Below are 23523 nucleotides of genomic sequence, written 5' to 3'. Positions count from 1 at the left end.
CTTATATCTGTGTGACACCACGTCTCTGATATCCCAACAATATCTGCCTTTGATGTTTTGCGCAATACCTCAAATTCATCAAATTTATTTACTAAACTCCTAGCATTGGTGTACAGGCAAGTATTACCTGCACCTGTTTCTATTTTTAGCTACCCTAACACAACCCATGTGTTTACTTGTACCGCAATGGCTCCCAGCAGTCTCTGAAATATCATGCATCTTGTTTTTCAGGCTTCTGCTCATTCTAATAGAAGCAGTGCAAGAATCTCTTTCACCTTTGCCAGTGGCTACTGTTAATCTATTCGTCTTTGTCTCCCCCCAAGCTAGCAGTTTTCCGACCCACCTAACACTGCCTCGATAGCATCAGCAAATATTCTTGCACCCTTTCTATTTAAGTGTATCCCATCCCTGTAGAAGCAATCTGTCCTGTTAACAAGTACAGTCCAGGCTGAAAAAAATTCTACCCCTTGAGCCTTGCACAATCTTTCCAGGGCCGAATTGATCGACAAGGCTCTCATCGTATACTCCCTCCTATCGTGTCTGGGCAGAATTGCAGACACTTTCAAATTCAACCCTAATTCTCGGCTTTTGTTCAACAGTGACCTGTACTTGTTAAGTAATTCTGCCGGTCTCCTACTCTTAATATCATTAGTGCTAACGTGTACAACTATATCACCTTTTGTGCCCTTAAAAGATGATATTCGCTCTACAACGTCATCAACCTTTGCCCCTGGCAGACATACCCTGGTCCTGTTCCACATATCCTTTTTACAACGCATGTTCCCCGTTTCCCTGACAATAGAGTCACCAACAACTACTAGTTCCTTCGGGATCAGCGCATTCTGCCTTGGGTTTGCCTCTGTGTCACGTGATGCCCAAGTGCAAGCTCTGGCGTTGATGTGGGCAGCTGAGAGCTTGATGGGCCCTCAATTTAGTTTCTTCGAGGGCATCCCCCCTCGTCCTTCAAGCTCTCATATAGGCCTACAAGAACGCTGAGTTGTTGCCTGATATCGATACACTCCTTGCATCGCGCACACACAAAGACATCCCCCATGGCAGTATCATGTCCCGTACCCGATTGCTCTGCAAACATCAAGCAAACAGTGCATTTTATAAGGCTGTGAGTCAGAGGACAACTGCCCCCCTCAGTTCTGCTCTGAGCCACAGCACTTCCATTAGCTTGAGCCTTTTGCTTTGCTGCTCTGGTCTGAGTCATGATTCTATTAATTTATTAATTAATTATAATTAATTATGTTATGTTATTAATTATGTTAAATATAATTAATTATGTTACATTTGTAATCTAAGTCGTTATATGTATTTATTTAAAAGTACAATTTAACTGCTAACGAAGTTCAACTAACGCTATCTAGTACGGTATATAACTATCGTATCACAAAGGCGGGAACTTACTAACTTTATATCTACGGACACTTAAGTATTAATTAACTTTCAAATCTCGCTGTCTCAATTCAGAATAAACTAACGATCCTTACTAGGTCTATAAGCTACTTACAGAAATAATTCGATGTAAAAAATATTCAATCAAGTGGCTAAATATGGCTAAAGAACTTCTCGTTCAGCGGAGTTGCAAACACGTGGATACCCTTACCGATACTTTTATGCAAATACAAGGCTGAGTAAAGAATAAATACACCAAATTAATCAGAAAGTCACAAAATAATGTTATACTACTAAATTTAAATCAAAAGTTTTAGAAAAACAATAATTTCAAATCAATAAATAAGAAAAATCCACTTAGCGGCTTTGAACACGACCGTCTCCTAGTTCAAATGTTATTGCAAATTGTGCATTTGCACAATTTGCAAATGTGATCTTGATTTCCCATGAACTTAGGCGATAGTTAGGCCTGGATGGCCCATGCTCTGTTTAATACTTGTATTAAATAAAGCAATTATTTTTTTATTTTTTGATTATTGGAAATAGAGGATAAGTATACTATATGTGGAATCTGTTAATAAAAATATTCATTGCGTTGCATTGTTCTTCACAAAATTTTACATTTCCGTTGACTGTATATTTAGATTTAAAAAGCTGGGGTCCTGCAGTTCCACAGTGCCTACCAATAAGGTTTATTAAGAGGGAAAGCAAAATGGACTGTAAAAGAAATTTTATTCTGAGTGGCAAACATTTCTAAGGAAATAGAATACACTACATAGTGTATTATACATCTGATTAAACTTTTAAGATAAATAAGGCTCATTTTTGAGACAGCATATGTATTGTTCTGTGATATTTGAAATCAGCCATTTGTTATCAGCCGGTTATAGTTACTTAAATTTCATTTTATCATTCAAAGAAAATGTGATGGAGACATAATTTTGGGCATCTCCGTAGCCAAGTGGGCAGGAGCGGCAGTGCATAGCACATGCTTCTTGATTAGACCGGGGTTCGAGCCCGTGACCACCAAATACGGAGGATGCGGAAAGGTCAGAGAATGACCACCGCATATCCCCAGAGCCATATGGCCTTAGTTGCTAATGCTCCTAAAAAAAAAACCCAACAACAACAACATAATTTTGGAATTAGTGGTTCAATTTTATTTAGAACCTATAACTTTGTTCTCGAGGTATGATTTTTTTTTTTTGTTAGGCAGTATAATCTTTTACTCTTGCCATTAGAGCAGCTCTGTGTACAGTTGTTGAAAGAGTATCACTTGCAGAGTTTATATCAGATTTTTCAAGCCCTTGCACAATTGCTACTGCTGATTCAACTAGATTTTATTTGATATCAACTAGTCCTGGGTTTTGATACTCTTCATTTATGTATTAAATTAATACTGCAATAACAAAGTCCATCATTTAATTTTTTCATGAAATGCATTCCCTCTTCAGTATTTCAGCAAATGTGATCTTGCTGTTACACTGCCACAAAAATATTCTGAAGCTGTCAAAATATGCAAGTTGTCATTTGGTATTTCGGTATTTTTTGGCAGCTTAACAGCAAGACCACAATCACTGAAGAAACAGATGAGAAAATATTTGTGATACATTATTGTAAGTCTATTAGTAATAAACAAATTCTAGACTCGACTTAGGTGAAGTGCTTTCATTTGTTATTTGTTATTATTATATGTTAATATATGTTTGTTTGTTTGTTATTTGGTTTTTAGGAGCATTAGCAACTAAAAAGAGCATTAGGCCATATTGCTCCTGGATATGCGGTGGTCATTCCCTGACCTTTCTGCATTCTCCGTATTTGGTGGTCACGGGCTCGAACCCCAGTCTAATAAAGAAGCGTGTGCTATGCACTGCTGCTCCTGCCCACCCAGCTACGGAGGTGCCTAATATATGTTAATATTTGTTATTATTATTATGATTCGAGATAAATGTTATTATTATTATCATCAGCTATACCGTGCAAGGAAGCCTGAAGCTTGTGCTGCACCAGCCAAAAAAAAAAAAAAAAATTCTGAATTACCCCGAAAGAGAGAGTAGAAGGGAATCACCAAGAAAGAGAAGAATGATGGTATCTAGCTCAGGACCCTGGGTGTGCCAAGTAAAGTACACGGAAAGCTGAAATTTTGTAGCTATTCAATTTATGAAGTTGCGTGCATTTTATGTTATTCACCACTTGGTTAACTTGTTGAATAAAAAAATCTTTTTGTGGAACATTACGAAGTCCAAATTCAATATCTATTACAAACTGTTTTTTAGGTAGCTTGCAAGGTGGTAAATTATAATTCAATCCTTTGGATAAAAGTGAAATCTGGTCCTGCGATAGCGTATACAAGGAAACCTGTTGATATGTGGGCACGTTGGGCGAGGGGGGGTGTTCGAGACCTGGCTGAAGCATTTCGATTGTGTGTAGGCACGTTGTACGCATGGGGGGGGGTTATAAATGAACTCATGTGCACTTGGCTAGAAGCTCGCTAGAATGTGTTTGAATTGTGTGTAGGCACATTGCACATATATGAAGGGATTACAGAACTCATATGAACCTGGTTCGATACCCACAATAATGTATTCAATTTGTTAATGTGTCTGTTTTTTTATTTCTGTGGCCTGTGCTTCACATCACAAATCTATGGAGGTCTTGCATTGTTTTATATAGCCGAGTGGTCAGGAACAAGAGTGCAGTAGCACACGCTCTTTGAGTGGACTGGGGTTCAAGCCTGTGACTGCTAAATATGATTAACATTTGTATTGATTGATTTATTGTAAACTCCACTGACCTGGTGGTCGTGCCGGAGTATAAACAAGAACATTTTTTTTTTTCAATACCTACCAATCATTGATAATTTTTTCATTTGTCATGAAGTTTCCTAACTTAGGAAAAATATTTCGTTTATTAGAACACTGAGATTTTAAGGTGAGTTTAACAATATTATGAAATGTTGCAAGTGCTAGTTGCTTTATGTCAGAAATCATGATTTAAATGTGTGTGTGTGTGTGTGTGTGTGTGTGTGAGAGTAATGACATTAAAAAATAGATAAATAAGAAAATAAAATAAATATGAAGTAGTCATTAGAGGCAGTAAAATACACATCCTCCACATGATACCCAATATATTACTGAAAATACGTATTAAAAAATTAATACAAATGCCCGTAGTATGGCAAAACTGTAGAGTGAAAATTTAACATAAACCTAACAATTAATTATAATAGGGAGAGAAGAGAAGGGATAAGAAGACAGAAACTGTAGCCGAAATCCTCTAAATAATTTAGAATATAATTTAAATTCAATTCAAATAAATCCATTTTTAAAATTTAAAATATAGTACCAATTGTGTAACAATTTAGCAGCAGCACCCCCTAGTAAGGTACCAGTTCTGAGAAACATGAAATATCACCAAAAGAAACTAATCAAACTATTAAAACAAAATAAAACAGAAATAAAAATAGATTGACTATTATGCCCAATATCGACAGAGGACCACAAGGTCAATAATGGTCATGGAATTGCTGCATTTCAATCGCTAGACAAATCATCGCATAATATAGGCAAACCGATTGAAGGACCTATCCACCCCTCCTTCCTCCAATCGAGCCACAAATGCAGAGGATTTGCAAAGCAGTGGTTTATGTTAAATTTTCGCTCTTCAGTTTTTCCATACTATCGGCATTTGTATTAATTTTTTAATATGTAATTTCAATATATTGGGTATCATGTGGAGGACGTGTATTTTACTGTCTCTAATGACTACTTCATATTTATTTTATTTTATTATTTATTTTCTTATTTATCTATTTTTTTAATGTCATTACTCATACATACATAAATCAGATGGTAGTAGTGGGTTTGACGTGCTTAAGCTGCGCCTATACCGCCATCTATAAATATATTTTCTGTATCTATATAAGCTGGTTATAGCTGGTTAAGCTTTCAGTTTGTCGGTGGTGGAACTTTGCTTTGGAGTGCTAGTCTGTTCTATTGTTTATTTTTTGCTGTATAAGGACCACCGCTATGCAAATCGTCTTCATTTGTGGCTAATATCGAAGGAAGGAGGGGTGGATAGGACCTTCGATCGGTTTGCCTATGATTTGTCTAACAATTGAAATGCAGCGATTCCATGACCATTACTGGCCTTGTGGTCCTCTGTCGATATGGGGCATAATGGTCAGTCTATTTTTATTTCTGTTTTATTTTGTTTTAGTAGTTTGATTAGTCTCTTTTGGTGATATTTCACGTTTCTCAGAACTGGTACCTTACTAGGGGAGTGCTGCTAAATTTTTATACAATTGATCCTATATTTTAAATTTTAAAAATGGATTTATTTGAATTGGATTTAAATTATATTCTAAATTATTTGGAGGCTTTTGGCTACAGCGTCTGTCTTGTTATCCCTTCTCTTCTCTCCCTATTATGATTAATTGTTATGTTTATGTTAAATTTTCACTCTACATTTTGCCATACTACGGGCATTTGTATTAATTTTTTAATGCGTAATTTCAGTAATATATATATACATACAGAGTGTCTCGAAAATACACGGCATAACTTCAGGAATGAGTTCCTCATATGTAGACAATAAAAATATTTTATATCAACGTAGTTCCGGAAATGCTTGGTTTCCGAGTTTTGAAGGTCTGTCTATGACACTTAACTGTTCACATCACCTTATAGTAAGTGTTCAAAATGTCCACCTTCTGCCTAAATACAGGCCTCACATCGACATCTCATGGACTCGCAAAGACGATTCCAAATTCCTGGCATGTTTCGTATTGTCTCACAACCTGCCGCAATTCGATTGCGGAGAGTTTCCACATCAGCTACTGGAGTTGAATACATTAATGACTTTAAATGGCCATACAAGAAGAAATCTAGTGGGTTTAAATCAGGTGAGCGTGGAGGCCAGGCAGTTGGTCCACCCCTCTACTTCAGGAGTTGTAGATCTTGGTCGTCCTCTGTCGGCAGCACGAGGTGTAAAGGTCCCACGTTCACAAAGGCAGCGATGGATACCTTCAAACATTTTCCTGTCTGGACATCTTCATTCTGGGAACCTTTCGTGGTACAAACAACGAGCCTCCAAAGCATTGCCATTTGCCAAACCGTACATAAAGTGCATATCCCCCTTGCTCCTGATTTCAGTACATGGTCGGAATGGAAAACCACCGGATTCTGTCAGTACCTTGTGATGAAGGAAATCACCTGCAGGAGATCTTGAAGTTATGTCATGTATTTTTGAGACACCCTGCATGTATATATATATATAGTAGATATGGCAAATAGTTAACAGTTGAAAGGTAAAATATTCAATTGTGAAGGTGATAGAGAGAGAGACTTAAAAGTATATGTGCGAAGAGGAATAATAATGTTATACAGTTGTAATTAACCTAAACAGCTAAGTTTAAAGAATGTAAACGTATAGTTTTATTAAATGTTCTGTGAAAGATTAAAGGAAAAAAATTCAAGTAATTTTAAGAAAAAAGAGAGTGCCTGTGAAATGTAATGTATTGCATACATTAACTTGTAATTTAAACATGAAATGCATAAGGCATAATTATATATGGATTTTAAGTAATTAACTATGTAATATCGGTGTAGATACACCATGTTTACCCATAAATTTAAACTATGTAGTGTAAAAGGCATTGTTTTAATTGTATCTCATATTGCAGCTGCCTTCACAATGAGATACCAGGTATTGCATTACTTTGAATAAGTAACACTTCTCTAGTAGAGAAGACTACTGTTATTTATTCTCAGTGGATACCACGACCCATACGGCACCATTTCAAAGCTGTTTGTATATGTGTGGGATAATAATTCTACTATCCACTTATCCCTATTAGACTTAGAAAAGCAAAAAGTAGAGGGAAAGTTATGGTAGGAGTGGAAGAAGAAAAGAAACAGTGTAGAAGAATGAAAGAAACCCCACGGGCTTACATCTGGTGAGTATGGGCTTAGCACACCCAGGGTCCTGTGCTGGATATCATCATTCTTCTCTTTCTTGGTGATTCCCTTCTGCTTTTGACTCTCTCTCTCTCTCTCTCTCTCTTTCAGGGTAATTTGGAAATTTTTTTTTTTTGGCTGGTGCAGAATAAGCCTCAGGCTTTCTTGCACCATATAGCTAATGATAATGATAATGAACTCCTTCAACTCACACCACTCAAACTCCTCGAATAGGCAACGCTTCCTCAGTAGAGAAGACTGTTGTTACCTATTCTGGGAAACTCCGTGAATATCTCTAGTAGAGAAGACTACTGTTATTTATTCTCAGTGGATACCACCACCCATACGACACCATTTCAAAGCTGTTTGTATATGCCTGGTGACCGTTTCAAGACTTGTTGGCCTTTCTTCGGTGCGTGGGCAGGTACCTTGTAATGCAACATGCCATCACAGTTGTGAAGTGATTCCACGATATGAGAGATGCCAAATGGTGTACAGATGATGTATTTAAAGATGAAATGCACAAGGCATAATTATATATGGGTTTTAAGTAATTAGCTATATAATATCGGTGTGGATACACATAGTTTACCCATAAATTTAAAATACGTATGTAGTGTAAAAGGCATCGTTTTAATTGTATCTCATATTGTAGCTGCCTTCATGGTGTGCAATACCTGGGGAGCCACAATATAAGGTATAATTAAAACGATGCCTTTTACACTACATACATAGTTTAAATTTATGGGTAAACTATTATGTATCTACACCGATATTATATAGTAATTAACTTGTAATGTACTGCGTACGGATCTTTTGACATTACTTAATAAAACAGTTCAATCAATATCACATTTTCAGCATGTTTGTTTGTTCTCGAAAGCTTTTAAGTCAACTCCCCAGACCATAGAACATAATTCACATAAATGAAAATATATTTTGTGGAACAAAGAGTCGGATCAAGGCCAAACTTTGTTAATCTTTGGGAAAATTTCTCATCCGTTTGCGATTTCACAGCTGTCATTCCTCCCCCCCTTCCCTACAAAAATTGGCATAAACGAAAGTATTTCGCATTAATCAACAAGAAAGCTGCAGATTGCTGCCAAATTTTCAACATATATTCTATTGGCCCCTAGTATGGTTCCTAGTTCAGTTCCAGTTTCATAGCATTCTTTTTCCCAGTTTCCCCCGACAAAAATATTACTATACATTGGGAACTAGGGCTTACAATATTAGTCAAAATCTTAATACCAGTATTTCGCTATTTTTAATTTATGAAACCGAGATACTGGTATTTCAAAAACAAACATTTTTCTCAATAAATTTTGATGACAATTAGGTGCAATAAAGTAAGGAAAAAACAAGTACTGTAATTACTTGAATTCATGTTTTAAATAAACTTTTATTGCAATAATAAATGTTCTGAAAAAATTAAAAATACATTTATTCTAATAACAAAAAAAAATATATTGATACTGCAAAGTTTAGTTATGTTTACACATCCATACTACCTGTCCAAATAAAGTGAGTTCTTAAGAAACATAAGCATATAGTGTTATTGTTTAAACTGGATCTAATTTTGGTACATATTTGATTAGAGGCAGAAAACGTCCTCTCGGATTCTGTGCTGGATGGTGCTATTGTACTGAGATAGTCGTAGTCGATCTCAGTCTGTATATTCTAGGCTTTGAAAATTTTTACAAGTAATATTTAAAAAGTATTTCATTAATTTCCCACTCAAGTTTATCTTTTAAAATATCATTAGAGTCAGGCAATTTCTTATTATTTTTGAAAGAATTTTCGGAACACTGATGTTCTGTCCCATGTTGGTCTTCCAAGGTTGAATTCTGTTCATCCTTTTCTGAAGGAGAAAGATGTTTTATTAAGTGAAGTATAATTTTCACTATAGTATCTTTACTGAGTCTGGCAGAGAGCAAAGAGTCAGTATAAGGAATAAAGAGAGCAAAGAGTCAGTATAAGGAATAAAGAAGATAGCAAAGAGTGCAATTAAGGAATTCTTCATATATATAAATGCAAAGAAGAGAAGGATAAATCAGATCAGACCCATATGTAATTGCATGGGAGAGTATTACCCCCAACCGATGTTGCAGATGAACTCAACAGTTACTTTGCATAGATATTTATAAAAGAGAAACCCTTTATGTCAGTGGGAACATATGGGAGTGAAGTGGAAAAATATGTAATTAATGATATTGAAATTTCACATGTGTAATTGCATGGGATAGTATTACCCCCAACCGATGTAGCAGATGAACTCAGCAGTTACTTTGCATCGATATTTATAAAAGAGAAACCCTTTATGTCAGTGGGAACATATGGGAGTGAAGTGGAAAAATATGTAATTAATGATATTGAAATTTCACATGATTATTTAATAAAAAAACTTTTGTGCCTACAGGCGAGTAAGGCTCCTGGGTTGAGTGCATTACACCACTAAGGCTAATAAAAGAGCATCACTGGACTCCGGAGAGATTCTGTTGGATTGGAAAAGTGCCAATGTATCGCCAATACATAAGGGCGGTTCTAAGAGTGTAGTGGGAAATTACTGACTAGGCAATGATCAAGGGTGGAATTCAGGATCATTTAGATAGAAATGGAATTCTGAAGGATACACAGCGTGGTTTTGTAAAGGGACGATTGTGTTTAACTAATATGCTTAGCTATTTTGACAGGGTCACTCGTGAGCAAGATTTAGGGAAAAATTTTGACATTGTTTATGTAAATTTCAGCAAAGCATTTGACTTGGTCCCAGATGAGCAGTTACTTTATAAGCTGGAACAGGTTGGAATCGTAGGGAAAATCCTTAGATGGATAGCAGGATGGCTTGAGGGCACCAGGCAGAGGGTTTTGATAAATGGTTATTCCTCAGATTGGGTTAATGTAAGAAGTGGGGTTCCCCAAGGATCATTATTGGGACCACTGTTGTTTTTGATTACCTTAAATGACATCCGTGAAGGGATGAAGAGCACAATGTCTAAACTTGCAGGTGATGTAAAGTTCAGTAGCGTAGTTAATGATCACCGCGAAGCAGAGCTTCTTCAGAGTGACCTAGATAGACTTCTGGATGGTCAGAAAAATGGCAGCTATGCTTTAATTCAGCAAAATGCAACCACCCCAAAATCATTTTTACACTTGGTGGAGTTGAACTAAAGTCAGCACTGGAGGAAGGGGACTTATGAGTTACGATATGGTCTGCGCCTCCGTAGCCAGGTGGGAAGGAGCAGCAATGCGTAGCACACGCTTCTTGATTAGACCGGGGTTCGAGCCCGTCACCACCAAATACGGAGGATACGGAAAGGTCAGGGAATGACCACCGCATATCCCAGAGCAATATGGCCTTAGTTGCTAATGCTCCTAAAAACCAAATAACAAACAAACAAACAATATGGTCAGACATGAAGTTCTCCAAGAATTGTGAACAGGTTGAATGAGTACAAAATTTTCACAGTTATAAATGATTCTAGAACTAGGGGCCATAAATTGAAGTTACGGGGGGGGGATAATTTAGACTGGTTTGCAGGAAGTTTTATTTTAGCCAGTGAGTTAGAAATTACTGGAATAAGTTACCTACATGAGTTGTTGGGGAAATTCAAAGGTCAGCTGGATGGGAGGAGGGAAATGCATGGGTTGTCTATTTGCTTTTCTTTTATTATTTATTAATTATTTATTTTATTTCATTATAATTTTACTTTTTTTTTTTTTTTTTTTTTTTACTTCCTGGTGCAACATAAGCCTTGGGCTTCCTTGCACTATGGCCATTACTAATACTAAATAATTTGCTATTGTATTGTATCCCGCTTTGCAAATACCGAAGAACCTGTAATGAAGTACGGGGTTTCAATGCCATATGTATGCCATTCTCTAGCTGTTTCAGAATTTTGATTACCATCAAAATTTTACGGCAGCATCTGCATTTAAAAGATTTGCTTCTTTGCGGCATAGTGCATCTACTGCTAACTTTCTAGGTATTAATGTAGATATAGCAGCAGATAATAAATTAAATTTCATTCTCACAGAAATAAATACTTGAATTTATTTCTGTAATAAATTAAAGCTTTCTGCATACAATAACTCAAAAAAGCTTTCAAGCATAGACAATAAACTGTTCCAAATGAGTCTTGGAATCTAATTGCATGACAAATTATTTGCCAAATTCTGCTGCAGTATACTTTTGTATATATTTATTTATCATTTTTGGTTGGTCATAAAACTCATATAAAGGTGATTTTATAACCTTTATGTTATTAAATCATAAAAAATTATTTTTTATATTAGTACCGAAAAACTGGTATTTTTGTATCAATACTAGAAAAAAAATGACCAGGATCCCGGTATTTGGGATCCTGGGATCTCAGTATTGTAAGCCCTATTGGCAACAGGAGCTTTGATATATTTCAGAATTTCAGTGCTTATTAGAATATTTTAAGTATTTTTGTAACAAATTTTCCTGTAAATGGGTTGACTTTTTTTGTTATAAATCACGAATTATTACTATTTGTTAATGCACTTGAAATGTAATGCACTTTGTCCGTTAACTAACTTGGCATACCTGTTGTTGGGTATTATGAATATGTATATATACAGGAATTGTATATATAAATATTTACACACAAAATATATAACAAATCAAAATATGCAGCACACATTCAGGAATAACCATAAGCTGAAATGATGCTAGTTAGAAAGGGTATAACATGGCAATGCATGAGTTTCATGTGCATAGTGGAGGTTGAGTTGCCAAATAAATATGTGCATTACATGACATGCATGTTGTAAAATGGTGTGTTATAGCAGAATGAGCTGTATATGTAAAAGTCTGGCCTCTTATGCCGGAATATTTGTTAGCTTATGTATGACCGACCATGGAATTCTCAAATAAATAGAAAAGGTTTCTTTTTGCAAGGAGAAAAATCCTTAGTGAAATGTATTCATTTGAATTGTTAGTGCTTTTCTAAATTTTATTATGTTATATGCATGTGTTATTCTGAAGTTAGTTTTTGAAGATAAATTTATTTTTCATATGATTTCGATAAATTAAATTAAACAATGAATAACCTTAAAATTAGCTTTGCCAAAAAACAAGCAATAAATAAATGAAAATAAAAGAAAACATTTTAAAATAAAAAAAATATAAATTGTGTATTAGTACTCTTGAAAAATCCAGAGAACCAGAAGATAAAAGCAGTTCCAAATGTGAGACTGTAAAAAGAGCTCTGAAACGAAAACTGGAATCTGAAGATTATCCTGAGTTTCTCTCAAAAAGACACATGGATTTTCTTTCTTTTCGGTAAGATCAATAATATTTTGCTTTACTGTTAGTTTTAGTAATTTCATACGTTTAATAATTAGAGTTTTTGTGGATTTTTATTAATCTACATTACAGACTGTGTACTGCCCACGATCCCATTGTAAAAAAAATAAATTTTGATTAAATAAATATTCATAAAATGTTTCCAGCAATAAATAATTATCACATCTATGTGGTGTGTGTGTGTGTGTGTGTGAGTGTGAGTGAGTGAGTGAATATAAATAATCCATTTTAAAACTCAGTTTTGTTTCTTTCAAAAATGTTTCATTTTTTTTTTTTTGGTTACCAAATTCTGTAACCAAACTTGAAACAGAGATTTTCTTTGAGCAGTGCAGTTGAAGAGGTATAGAAATTTCAGCCAGTTCTGGAGACAGGAGGGGAAAATGAGGAATTCTCTAAAATAAAATCAAAATACTGATAGACAGATTTCTGCTAAACAAAATTCTGTCTACCAGACGGTATCATGATGTGAATGGCATAAATGTTTTCAGGCACTGTTCTAGAAACTAGTCTTCCTGTCCTCTCTTGCATTGTCAATAATAATAAAAAAAAAAATAATAATAATAATAAAAAAAATTTTAATTTTGCATCCCAGCTTTTTGGTGTTTGATTAGCATGGATGGTGTTCTCCTAATGTCACCAACATAGCATGAATTTCCTTTGGTGTTTTTCATAGAAACAGGAACATCTTTGCTCAGTGATATTTTAGGCTGACATCCTTTCTTCAACTTGTAAAAATAAAAAATGGATATTAGGGATTTTTGGGCAAATGGGCTATTAAAATTTGCCAAATTAAAAAAAAAAAAATTAAGACTTTTTAATGCTGTCCCTTGTCAATCTGTGCTACCCGAAGAATCTTCTTGCATCCTTTTTGAATGCTGTCTTTAAGGACCTGAGATCAGCCTAAAGGCTTTTTTTCCCTTTATGCTATTTTCTTTTTTCATTTTCTGCTGTCCTGTCTCCTGAGTGAAAGTGTGTGCGCATGCGTGCGTGTGCGCACATTGATGCCAACACGGGATCTTTGATTTGTTCCCAACTTGCTTTGGACATTTGATACATGATAGTCGGTGGTGTACTTATAAACAGCAGAGAAGGCATAATTCAAATAGCAGAAGACTACTATAGAGAATTATACAAGGAGCGAGGGAATGATACCAGCAGTGGGGAAGATGGATTGCCAAGTAGCAACACATACGACATACCCAATATTCTTCCTGATGAGGTAGAACATGCATTGAAGAAAATGAAGAATCGGAAAGCCCCGGGGGAAGATGAAGTTACTGTAGAGTTGTTAAAATTGGGAGGAAGAGACATAACACAAAAACTGGCAAGGCTCTTCACAAAGTGCATTAGAAAAGGTGTGACGCCTAAGCAGTGGAATAATGCAATCATAGTTTTGCTGCATAAGAAAGGAGATAAATCAGAAATTGGAAATTATAGACCAATTAGCTTGTTATCCCACATCTATAAGTTGTTCACAAGGGTCATTACTAACAGATTAGAAAGAATACTTGATGAGAATCAACCGAACGAGCAAGCTGGTTTTAGGACAGGATTCTCAACTATGGATCACCTTAACGTAATATCACAGCTAATGGAGAAAGCAAATGAATATAAAACACCGTTATGCCTGGCATTTGTGGATTATGAAAAGGCATTTGACTCCATACAGCATAAGGCAATGTTTCGGGCACTGGAAAGACAAGGCATAGATACCCCATATATTATGATTTTGAAGAAAATATGAGAGTGCTACCTCTTTTATTAGACTAGACAAAGACAGTAGCAAATTTAAAATCGAGAAAGGAGTTCGACAAGGAGACACAATATCTCCAAAGCTGTTTACTGTTGCCCTTGAGGAAGCTTTCAGAAGATTAGACTGGTCGCAGAAAGGAGTCAGTGTGAACGGAGAGTACCTAAACCATTTACGATTTGCAGATGACATTGTGGTTATAAGCCACGATCCCAAAGAATTAGAGGAAAATCTTAATCAGTTATGCACAGTTAGTAAGGATTTTGGACTAAAGATGAATATGGCTAAAACAAAAGTAAGGATGAACAAGTATGCCACGGAAAGGGAAATAATGATTGAAGGAGCAGTAATTGAAAAGGTGGAGTCATATACTTATCTGGGACAAGTTATTAGCTGTAATAATGATAAATGGCTGGAAGTCAAGAGAAGAATAAATTTTGGATGGATAGCATTCAGGAAATATAGTCAAATACTGAAGAGCAATATCCCAGTTTGTCTGAAACGTAAAATAATGAATCAATGTATACTCCCCACCATGACTTATGGAAGTGAAACTTGGGCATTCATCAAAAGAATGGAAGAGAAGCTGAGAACTACACAGCGAAGAATGGAACGAATTATATTGGGAATCAGACTGTTAGATAAGAAGAGAAACACATGGATTAGGCAGCAAACTCAAGTAAAGGACATTCTTATCAAAACTAAAGAACTAAAATGGTCTTGGGCAGGACACATAGCTCGAAGACATGATGACAGATGGACTAAGAAAATAACAGAATGGTACCCAAGAGGAGCTAGAAGAAAACCTGGAAGACAAAGGCGGAGATGGATAGATGAAATTCATGAGTTTTTGAGTAGTAAATGGATGGCCAGTGCTCAAAACAGAAGGAATTGGAAAGTTGCTGGAGAGGCCTTTCATCCTGCAGTGGATTGAAAATGTCTGATGATGATGATGAGTCGAGGTTAGCCATGGTACATGTGTAGTTGTGGTCCACCTCCTCATGGTGTAGATGGGGTACTGGTCAGGCTTTCTAAGTGATTACCTTCCTAGTGGCAAAGTGGCCAGAAACAACTAAACAATACAAAACGTATACTGCATAAACATAACATTACACCCATTTCTTGCCTTTTACAGAGTCTGTATTCATCAGTGATTCGAAGGCAGGATTGAACTGACATTCAGGTGCTATTCTACTCAAGTTACAATACATGTCTACTCATGTTTAACATAAAAAGATATGATCTTTCATAATTTGACACCCATTTGTCCAAAAAATTTGAAGTAGGTTAGGCAGTAAATTTATCAGCATCTCTTTGTATATTATCCAACATCTAATAATGTATCATTAGTTATCAAAGTTGATGAATGATAATTTCACTACGAACTCTCATCTTCCACTCTGAGTGAAGAATTTTAACCATTAACTCTTTGTGATCTAATTAAATGTGTTGTACACTGAAATTTTCTTTTGTGCTGGGTAAAGAAATAGATCTTATATCTTATGTTGTCTGTAACAAATAACAAATAAGATTTTAAAAGTATTATCCCTCCTTGTGGCCCAAATATGTAATGGTTTTGCTTCCTTAGTGTAAGAGGAAAACTACAGAGAGGGTGAAAAATCAATTAGCATGTATAAATAGGCAATTTTAATGAATAATCTGTCCAAAAGTTTTTCATACATTTAAATCCATTTTAGGAATTCTGCAATTCAGAAATGGAATGAGAAAACTCGTCTTTCAACTGGCAAGTTGTCTGAGAAATCATTTACTGCATTTGAACAGTCAGCTCTTAAACAGATAGAGCAGGTAAGAAGCTTCACTAGTATACTTTTTAAAATTTGTTCTTTCTAGTAAAATGGAAATATAAAACCTAAAAATTGTCCATTCAGGCCCGTCCTTAATTATATAATACAAATTTTTAAATAAAGGAAGCTTAAAAAGCTTTAAGCCTAGAAAAGAAGTTTAAGAATGTTATAGGAATAACTTAGTTTTTCTTTAGTGCTCACTTGGAGTTAGATTGTGTTAAGTGAAATTGCATTGAATTTGTCTACATAAAAATTGCATTCAATTAATCATTGTAATGAAAGTACCAACCATTACCACATGATATTGTGAGATCACCTGGCTAAAGCATATATCCTGCTGGAGTACTTTAAGATGTCACCAGATTTAAGATGATTATGGTTGCAAAAGACAATATTTGTTGTTAAAAACTTCCAAGGTGTAATTTATGTAGAATTTGTAAAATTTTAATTGTATGAGGACTGGTATGGAAGTAATGCCTCCTAATTTTTTGCTTTCAAATATGGTGCCGTAGATCAACTGAGTGGTGCTGTGATCGGTCTCGTGAGTGCAGCACACAGTTAGTTCAAAATGGTTGATTACAGATATATGTATCAAGTAAAGAGTGCTGATTGAATTTAGTGGTGATTGATGCATAGTCATAGGTGACAAAACCTGGGTCCACCTTTGTGACCCTGAAACGAAGGGACAGTCTACCTATAGCTGAAGTCTTGTCTAGATGATCCTTCAGTGCTTCTTTACCAATACCTCCATTAACTTCCCAGGAACAGAAGTTAAACTAACAGGTCTGTAATTACTTGTCACACACTTTGATCCTCCTTTTTGGAATTGGGGGTCACATTTGTACATATCCAGTCCTTGGGGACCTCCCCTGAGTCCAAGGAAGCTCTCATAATTATGGCTAAGGGTTTACTTACTTTCTCCTTTAATATAATTGGATAGACCCCATCCACCCAGGTGCCTTTCTTATGTTTAACTTCAACAAATTCTCATCCACTTTGTGCTCAGTTATTACACAATCATTTTGCTCACTGCCAGAGTTTAATAACCCTCTGGCATTCCCCTTCCTGAATAACTCATGTGTGAATGTAGATGCAAAATACTCATTCAGTTTGTCAGCTACCTGAGTAGGATCATCAACAGTTAAACCATTGATATCAAGTGGACCAATCTGATTCATCACCTTCCTTCTAGAGTTTAAATAAGTAAAGAACTCTTTGCTGTTTTTCTTTGCATCCTTTGCCAAAGATTTCTCATAATCTGCCTTTGCCTGCTTAACCTCTTTTGTGACTTGATTACAGACCAGCTTATATCTACTATAAGCTTCTGTGTCACCTGATAATTTGTCTCCCATGCATTTTTATTCTCTGCCATGGCCTCATTAGTTCATCTGACATCCATTTAGACCTAAATCATTAACAATATTTCTTAGTTGGTATGAAAAGCCTAGTAGTTTCCAAGATTAATTCTTTGAATGCTTTCCATTTATAATTTGCTGTTGGTAACATCATCAGTTGGTCGCACTGAATAGAATTTAAGAACTGTCTCAGACCACCATAGTCACCTTTACAAAAGCACAAACCCTTCCCTTTACTCCTGATGCTAGTTACATCTTTGAGTAAATCCCTTTACTCCTGATGGTAATTACATCTTTGATTAAATCCCACATCACCACACTGGTCACTGCCACCTAGTGGTTCCTTTATCTGCAGATTCTTAATGCATGAAGAATTACACTGATAATCAGATAGAGTATTACTCCCTCTGGTTGCCTCTTGAACATGCTGCTATAGAAGACAATCATCCAATAAACCCACAAAAGCCTTGCTAGTGACCAACCCACAAGTTCAAGTCAGTATCATCTGGGAAGTCAAAACTCCTTATTATAAGAAAATCTGATTTATTGGCCTACTATTTCTCTGTACAGTTGTTCATTATACTTATCAGAATCATTAGGCCTATAACACACTCCTACTCTCAATTTTGCTTTCCCAGTGCTCATGTCACACCATACTGTCTCAGCATTGCGCCGTCCACTCATGTCAACTGGATGCACTTCCTTAGATTTTGTGTTTCTTAACTAATAGCATAACCCATCCTCCCTTCCTATCCTGTTTATCCTTTCTGTACACATTGTACTCCCCAAATTCCAATTCTGCATTCCTTATATCTGTGTGACACCACGTCTCTGATATCCCAACAATATCTGCTTTTGATATTTTGACCAGCACCTGGAATTCATCAAATTTATTTACTGAACTCCTGGTGCATAATAGCCACTGCTGCTAATGCGCCAGAAAAATTCCAATCCAACCAACCAACTACTCCTAGCTTTGGTGTACATGCAAGTATACATGGGCGCCTCCGTAGCCAGGTGGGAAGGAGCAGCAGTGCGTAGCACATGCTTCTTGATTAGACCGGGGTTCGAGCCCGTCACCACCAAATACGGAGTATGCGGAAAGGTCAAGGAATGACCACCGCATATCCCGGAGCAATATGGCCTTAGTTGCTAATGCTCCTAAAAACCAAATAACGAACAAATAACGAGCAAGTATACATGCACCTGTTCTTATTCTTAGCTACCTTAACACAGTCCATATATTTATTTGTTCTGCAATGACTCCCAGCAGTCTCAGAAATCCCCAGCACCTTGTTTTCCAGGCTGCTGCTCATTCCCATAGATGCAGTGCAAGAATCACTTTCACCTCTGCCAGCAGCTACTGTTAATCTATTAGTTCCCGAAGCTAGCAGTTTTCCAGCCCACTTAACACTGCCTCGATAGCATCAGCAAATATTCTTGCACCCTTTCTATTTAAGTGTATCCCATCCCTATAGAAAGTCTCTTCTGTTACCAAGCATAGGCCACGGTGAGAAAAATTCTACCCCATGAGCCTTGCACAATCTCTCCAGGGCCAAATTGATTGACAAGGTTCTCACATATACTCCCTCCTATCGTGTCCTAATTGTCAGTGGTATGAGATTAAAAGCTGCCAGATTAAAAATTTGTGTTTTTAACATTGTTATCTTCATCTGCTTGTGTTTGGCAGCAGTTATGCCATATGTTTAGCAGATGATCATGCTGCTGTGCTTTCCTGAGTGAGTTTAGGTTTCTGCTTATTCATTTTATTTATTTCTAATTTTAATTTTTTACTTATATGCAGGAATCATTTGGTGCACCTCGTCACCATTACTTGTTACAGTTTACAACTGTCTGTTCAGTGTAGTATAATAGTATTTTAATTTCAAAAAAATCATGCAACTGTGTTACACACAGTAGGCATACAGGTCACTGTGGTAATATATACCAGTCTTTCTGGACTTCAGCTTTACTTTGCTGTTTTCTTCCATGTCCTGTTTTCCATCAGATTTATAGTCCTATTCAGAGTAAACATCCACTTTTTCTTAATGTGCTTTCCTCTTGGAGGGTAGATTGATAGGCCTGTTATCATTTTGATTTGATATTTGTTAATACATGATTTTTTTTTTTAATTTCCTTGTTTTTATTATGTTATTATGGCCTTGCCATTTCTTTCATCTGTTAGTTCCATTTATTTTTTCTTAAAACTCATTTCTAAAGATTCTAGTTTTGGTCAATCCCTTTATTTTGTATCTAGCTCTCTGCCTCATAGGATAAAATGAGCTTAAAACTGCATTATGAAAAACTGATTCTGTGTTTTTGCAAATTTCTCTTTTGCTCAGAATAAATTTATTTGATTGGTTTTCTTCATTTCCTCATTTGTTTATTCTGTTGTTTATTTCCATGTCTAATCTTTCATTTTAATCAGAGACTGTTCTTAGATTGACAAAATTGTATCTTATTCCAATTTTCGTTTATTTGTCTCTTCAGACTTTAATTACTTTGCTTTAGTGTAACCACTCCATATTTGTATGCCATATTCTCTGCAGACCAAGTTTTTCAAGAAACTGTACAATTTATGTAGAGTTTATTGAAAATCCTGCTGGTATTTACCAGCATTCTCATATAATAATGATTCAGTTTTTCATTACCCATGCTATAGCATGGGTAATGAAAAACCCTTGAAACTTCAACTCTTGAAAACTCAGTTTTCAAGAGTTGAAAACCAAAAAAGAAAAGAAAAAAAAAAAAAGAAAAAGAAAATATGTAATTGTTTATCATCTGCACTATTTATAAGTTTTTTAGAAATGTCCTGTACTCATTTGTGGAAGAGCCTCAGAGGTTTCTTTTTGTTTGAAATGAAAGTTCATCTTATGCCTATGCATCTCCAAAAACTAAATCAGCACAGGTGTAGCAGGTTTTTTTTTTTTTTTTTTTCAATTGCTTTAGTACTTTACATGACTCATTGTATGTATTAATTTTTGAAATATGTGATGAATTTTTATTTATTTTAGATACTACAAGACAGAGAAAGACTTATTAGAAGAACTCAGCTGAAAAGAAGTGCATATAGAATCTTGGGAAAAGAAAAGCCAGTAGAAATACAAAACAACTCAGTAGCCAAAGAGGTAATATTTCATAAAATGATACAACCCCCCCCTCCCCCCACACACTTCATTGTGCTCATTGTCATCATCATTCAAATCTGATATATCCACAGGGTATCCAGGTCATTGTAATGGTGCAAATCAGTCCTTCTAGACTGTCTCAATTGTCTTGTCAGGCATGCATCATTCTTGTTATCAGAACTGTTTTCTCTCTGTATGCATTATGACTGTTTCACTGCGAATTTTTTTGTCCACTGTGCTCAACAGCAATGGCAAACCAGTGTGTCAAATTTTTGTCAATGGCGTAAGAACTCATTTTAACTCTTGTTCCACTATGTGGAATATGCCCTTGGGTCATTGGGAAAAAAATGTAAGCAGTATGTGTACCTGAAATTCCAGCCAGAGGTATTTTTTTTATCCAACAAGTCAGTTGTCTTTTCCCTGTGACTGATATGATTGTTTGTCATCGCAACAAATTTTGATCAACAGCTCAAGGGAATAATCGAGCATTAAGAAAAGTAAATAAATAAAATAAAGGGGAAGGGAAAATAAAACCAAAACAAGATAAAACAGAATTTATTGAGTAATTATCTGCAAAAAATAAGTATTCTGATTCTAATACATTATTTTTCAGAATAAATGTTTTTTAAAGCATCACTGAAAGCAAACAAGCAAGAAATAACAGAATTTGCATAACTTTTCTCTCTCTCTCTCTCTCTCTCTCTCTCTCTCTCTCTCTCTCTCTCTCTCTCTCTCTCTCTCTCTCTCTCTCTCTCTCTCTCTCTCTCTCTCTCTCTTGCAACACCCCTCCACACACACACACACACACACACACACACACACACACACACATGCAGCATTTTAAATAAACTAATTTTTCTATATTCAGGATTTCTTTTAGCTGAAAATTGCTTAATTTACTGAAAATGAAATTTTCTTTGATGCCAAAGAGTGTCAGAAAAAGTGAAAACAAAACTCAGCTATAAATTGATGGATAGGTATAACAGTAAAAGTCACTGTGCCCAATGAGTGTTCAGCAGAAACTGAACTAGCTGTAACATTAAGTGCCATTATATATTCGGATTTTACCAAAAATTTTAATCACATACTTCCATGTTCAAATCTAGCATCTTGAAAATTGGTGTCTTTTTGTTATGCATTATTTATTTTAGTAGTGTATGCAATTGCATGTAATATTTTCCTTTCAAGCAGCATTCATGGTTAGTGATTTATTGGCTAAAAAATAATAATAGTACAAACAAGATAAAATTTTGCAGCTGTAATCATACAATTTTTCAGCTGTGCTCAGCCATTGCACATGTCCTATCTACCTCTCAGCTGTTCCAAAGTGTGACATCAATCTGATCATAAACTCACATAGTGTAATTCGCATGAGCCATCAACCTAAGTATAAAAATTATGAAAATTTTGAGCAGTGTTAATAAGAGCATCTGACTGAAAAATTCACTTGATTAATTAATAAATACCAACATGTTCTGAACTTGTATAATACTTTGAATCCATTTAAATTGAAATTAACATGTTTTGGTCCCCTTGAAATTCAAATTAATCAATACCTGGTTTCGTTAACCAGGTATTGATTTATTTATTATTATTATTTTTTTTTTTTTTGTGTGCAAGTTGCAATTAACAGCTCTCTAGCATATTCTTGCAGTTAGGCAGTTCTTATATGTGGCATAAGAGTGTTTAATTTTTGTTACATTTTGAGGTTCACTGTTTTGGTGTAATGGCAGCCAGTCATTCAAGAAATAATAATAGCATCTCAGTATCTGTTATTGTTTCAGAAATGATCAGGAACCTTTCAAGATAGTTGTCTTTTTTTCCCCCTTTTTCTTTTCAACAGCTGTGCATTGCAAAAAATGCTCTTTTGAAAGTGGTTGCTGTTTGCGATAATACATGATTTTCTTGATTTCAATTTCACATTAGTGACTGGTTAAAAAAAAATTGCTAAGATATTTTGGGTAATGTTATTGACTTCTAAAAGTTGTATTTAAAAATATATTAATAATATTTAGTTATTTTTTGTTTTCAGTGTTGACCAGAAATATAATGAAAAATGCTACATAAATGGCGACTTAAATGCTTAAAATTTTGGTGTCATTTTTGACACCATGTGATGCATTATGAAAAAATGCAGCCACTCTAATTCTGTTATTTTCAATTAAGAGATAAATAGCAAGGATTCCATTGATGCACAATTTTTCTCAAAAAAATCACTGATTTGCATAAGCAATGCAACCACCATAGGTTGCAGGATTACACTACTGATAATTATCACCACCCTTCAGCTGTCTCTTCAGAGAGTGGGCAAAATTATCATTGTTTCTCCTATGTTGCAAATTTATGACTTGGTAGGTGCCTGACTTTGTTCATTATGCTTCTTTTAAAATGATATGTACTGCTAAATCATTATCTATTAGTCTTGCTGTTTGTAACAATACACAATTTTCTCAAAGTACACAGAGAAAGTTGTTTCATATTAAACGTGGTCACAGTATTAAATGTAGAGTTAGATCTACTTTTTCATTTATAACACATTGCCAACTCCAGATTTACAGTGGAGTCTCCATTCCCCAAACTTTCCTACTTCACTCATCACAGTCTGTCCATTGATCTGACAGTGATTTCCACTGTCAGATCAATTTTTCTGTCTCTCTTTTTTTTTGGTATAATTGCAGCTTCACTCTTCAACAGATAATTATAAAACAACTCTAAATTATGTTTTTCTTATCAGGTGTGCTGGTCCATGTGGCATTCAGTGTGTGTGTGTGTGTGTGTGTGTGATGTTACTGTTC

At 35.4% G+C, this 23523-nt stretch overlaps 1 protein-coding gene across 1 annotated transcript in view; it reads left to right on the top strand.

Moving 5' to 3' along the window:
- LOC150075021 (protein AATF-like) overlaps nucleotides 1-23523 on the top strand; it is a 179754-nt gene that overhangs the window by 87803 nt on the left and 68428 nt on the right. The window contains exons 8-10 of the mRNA XM_090389045.1: nucleotides 12526-12666; nucleotides 16138-16246; nucleotides 20615-20728. Coding sequence (XP_090245171.1) covers nucleotides 12526-12666; nucleotides 16138-16246; nucleotides 20615-20728 — 364 coding nt within the window. The remainder of the gene's footprint in view (nucleotides 1-12525; nucleotides 12667-16137; nucleotides 16247-20614; nucleotides 20729-23523) is intronic.

Source organism: Mastigoproctus giganteus, chromosome 14 (genome assembly GCF_048544385.1).
Source record: "Mastigoproctus giganteus isolate SK-2022 chromosome 14, ASM4854438v1, whole genome shotgun sequence".
Classification (NCBI taxonomy): domain Eukaryota; kingdom Metazoa; phylum Arthropoda; class Arachnida; order Uropygi; family Thelyphonidae; genus Mastigoproctus; species Mastigoproctus giganteus.
This window is presented reverse-complemented; position numbering and strand designations above follow the sequence as displayed.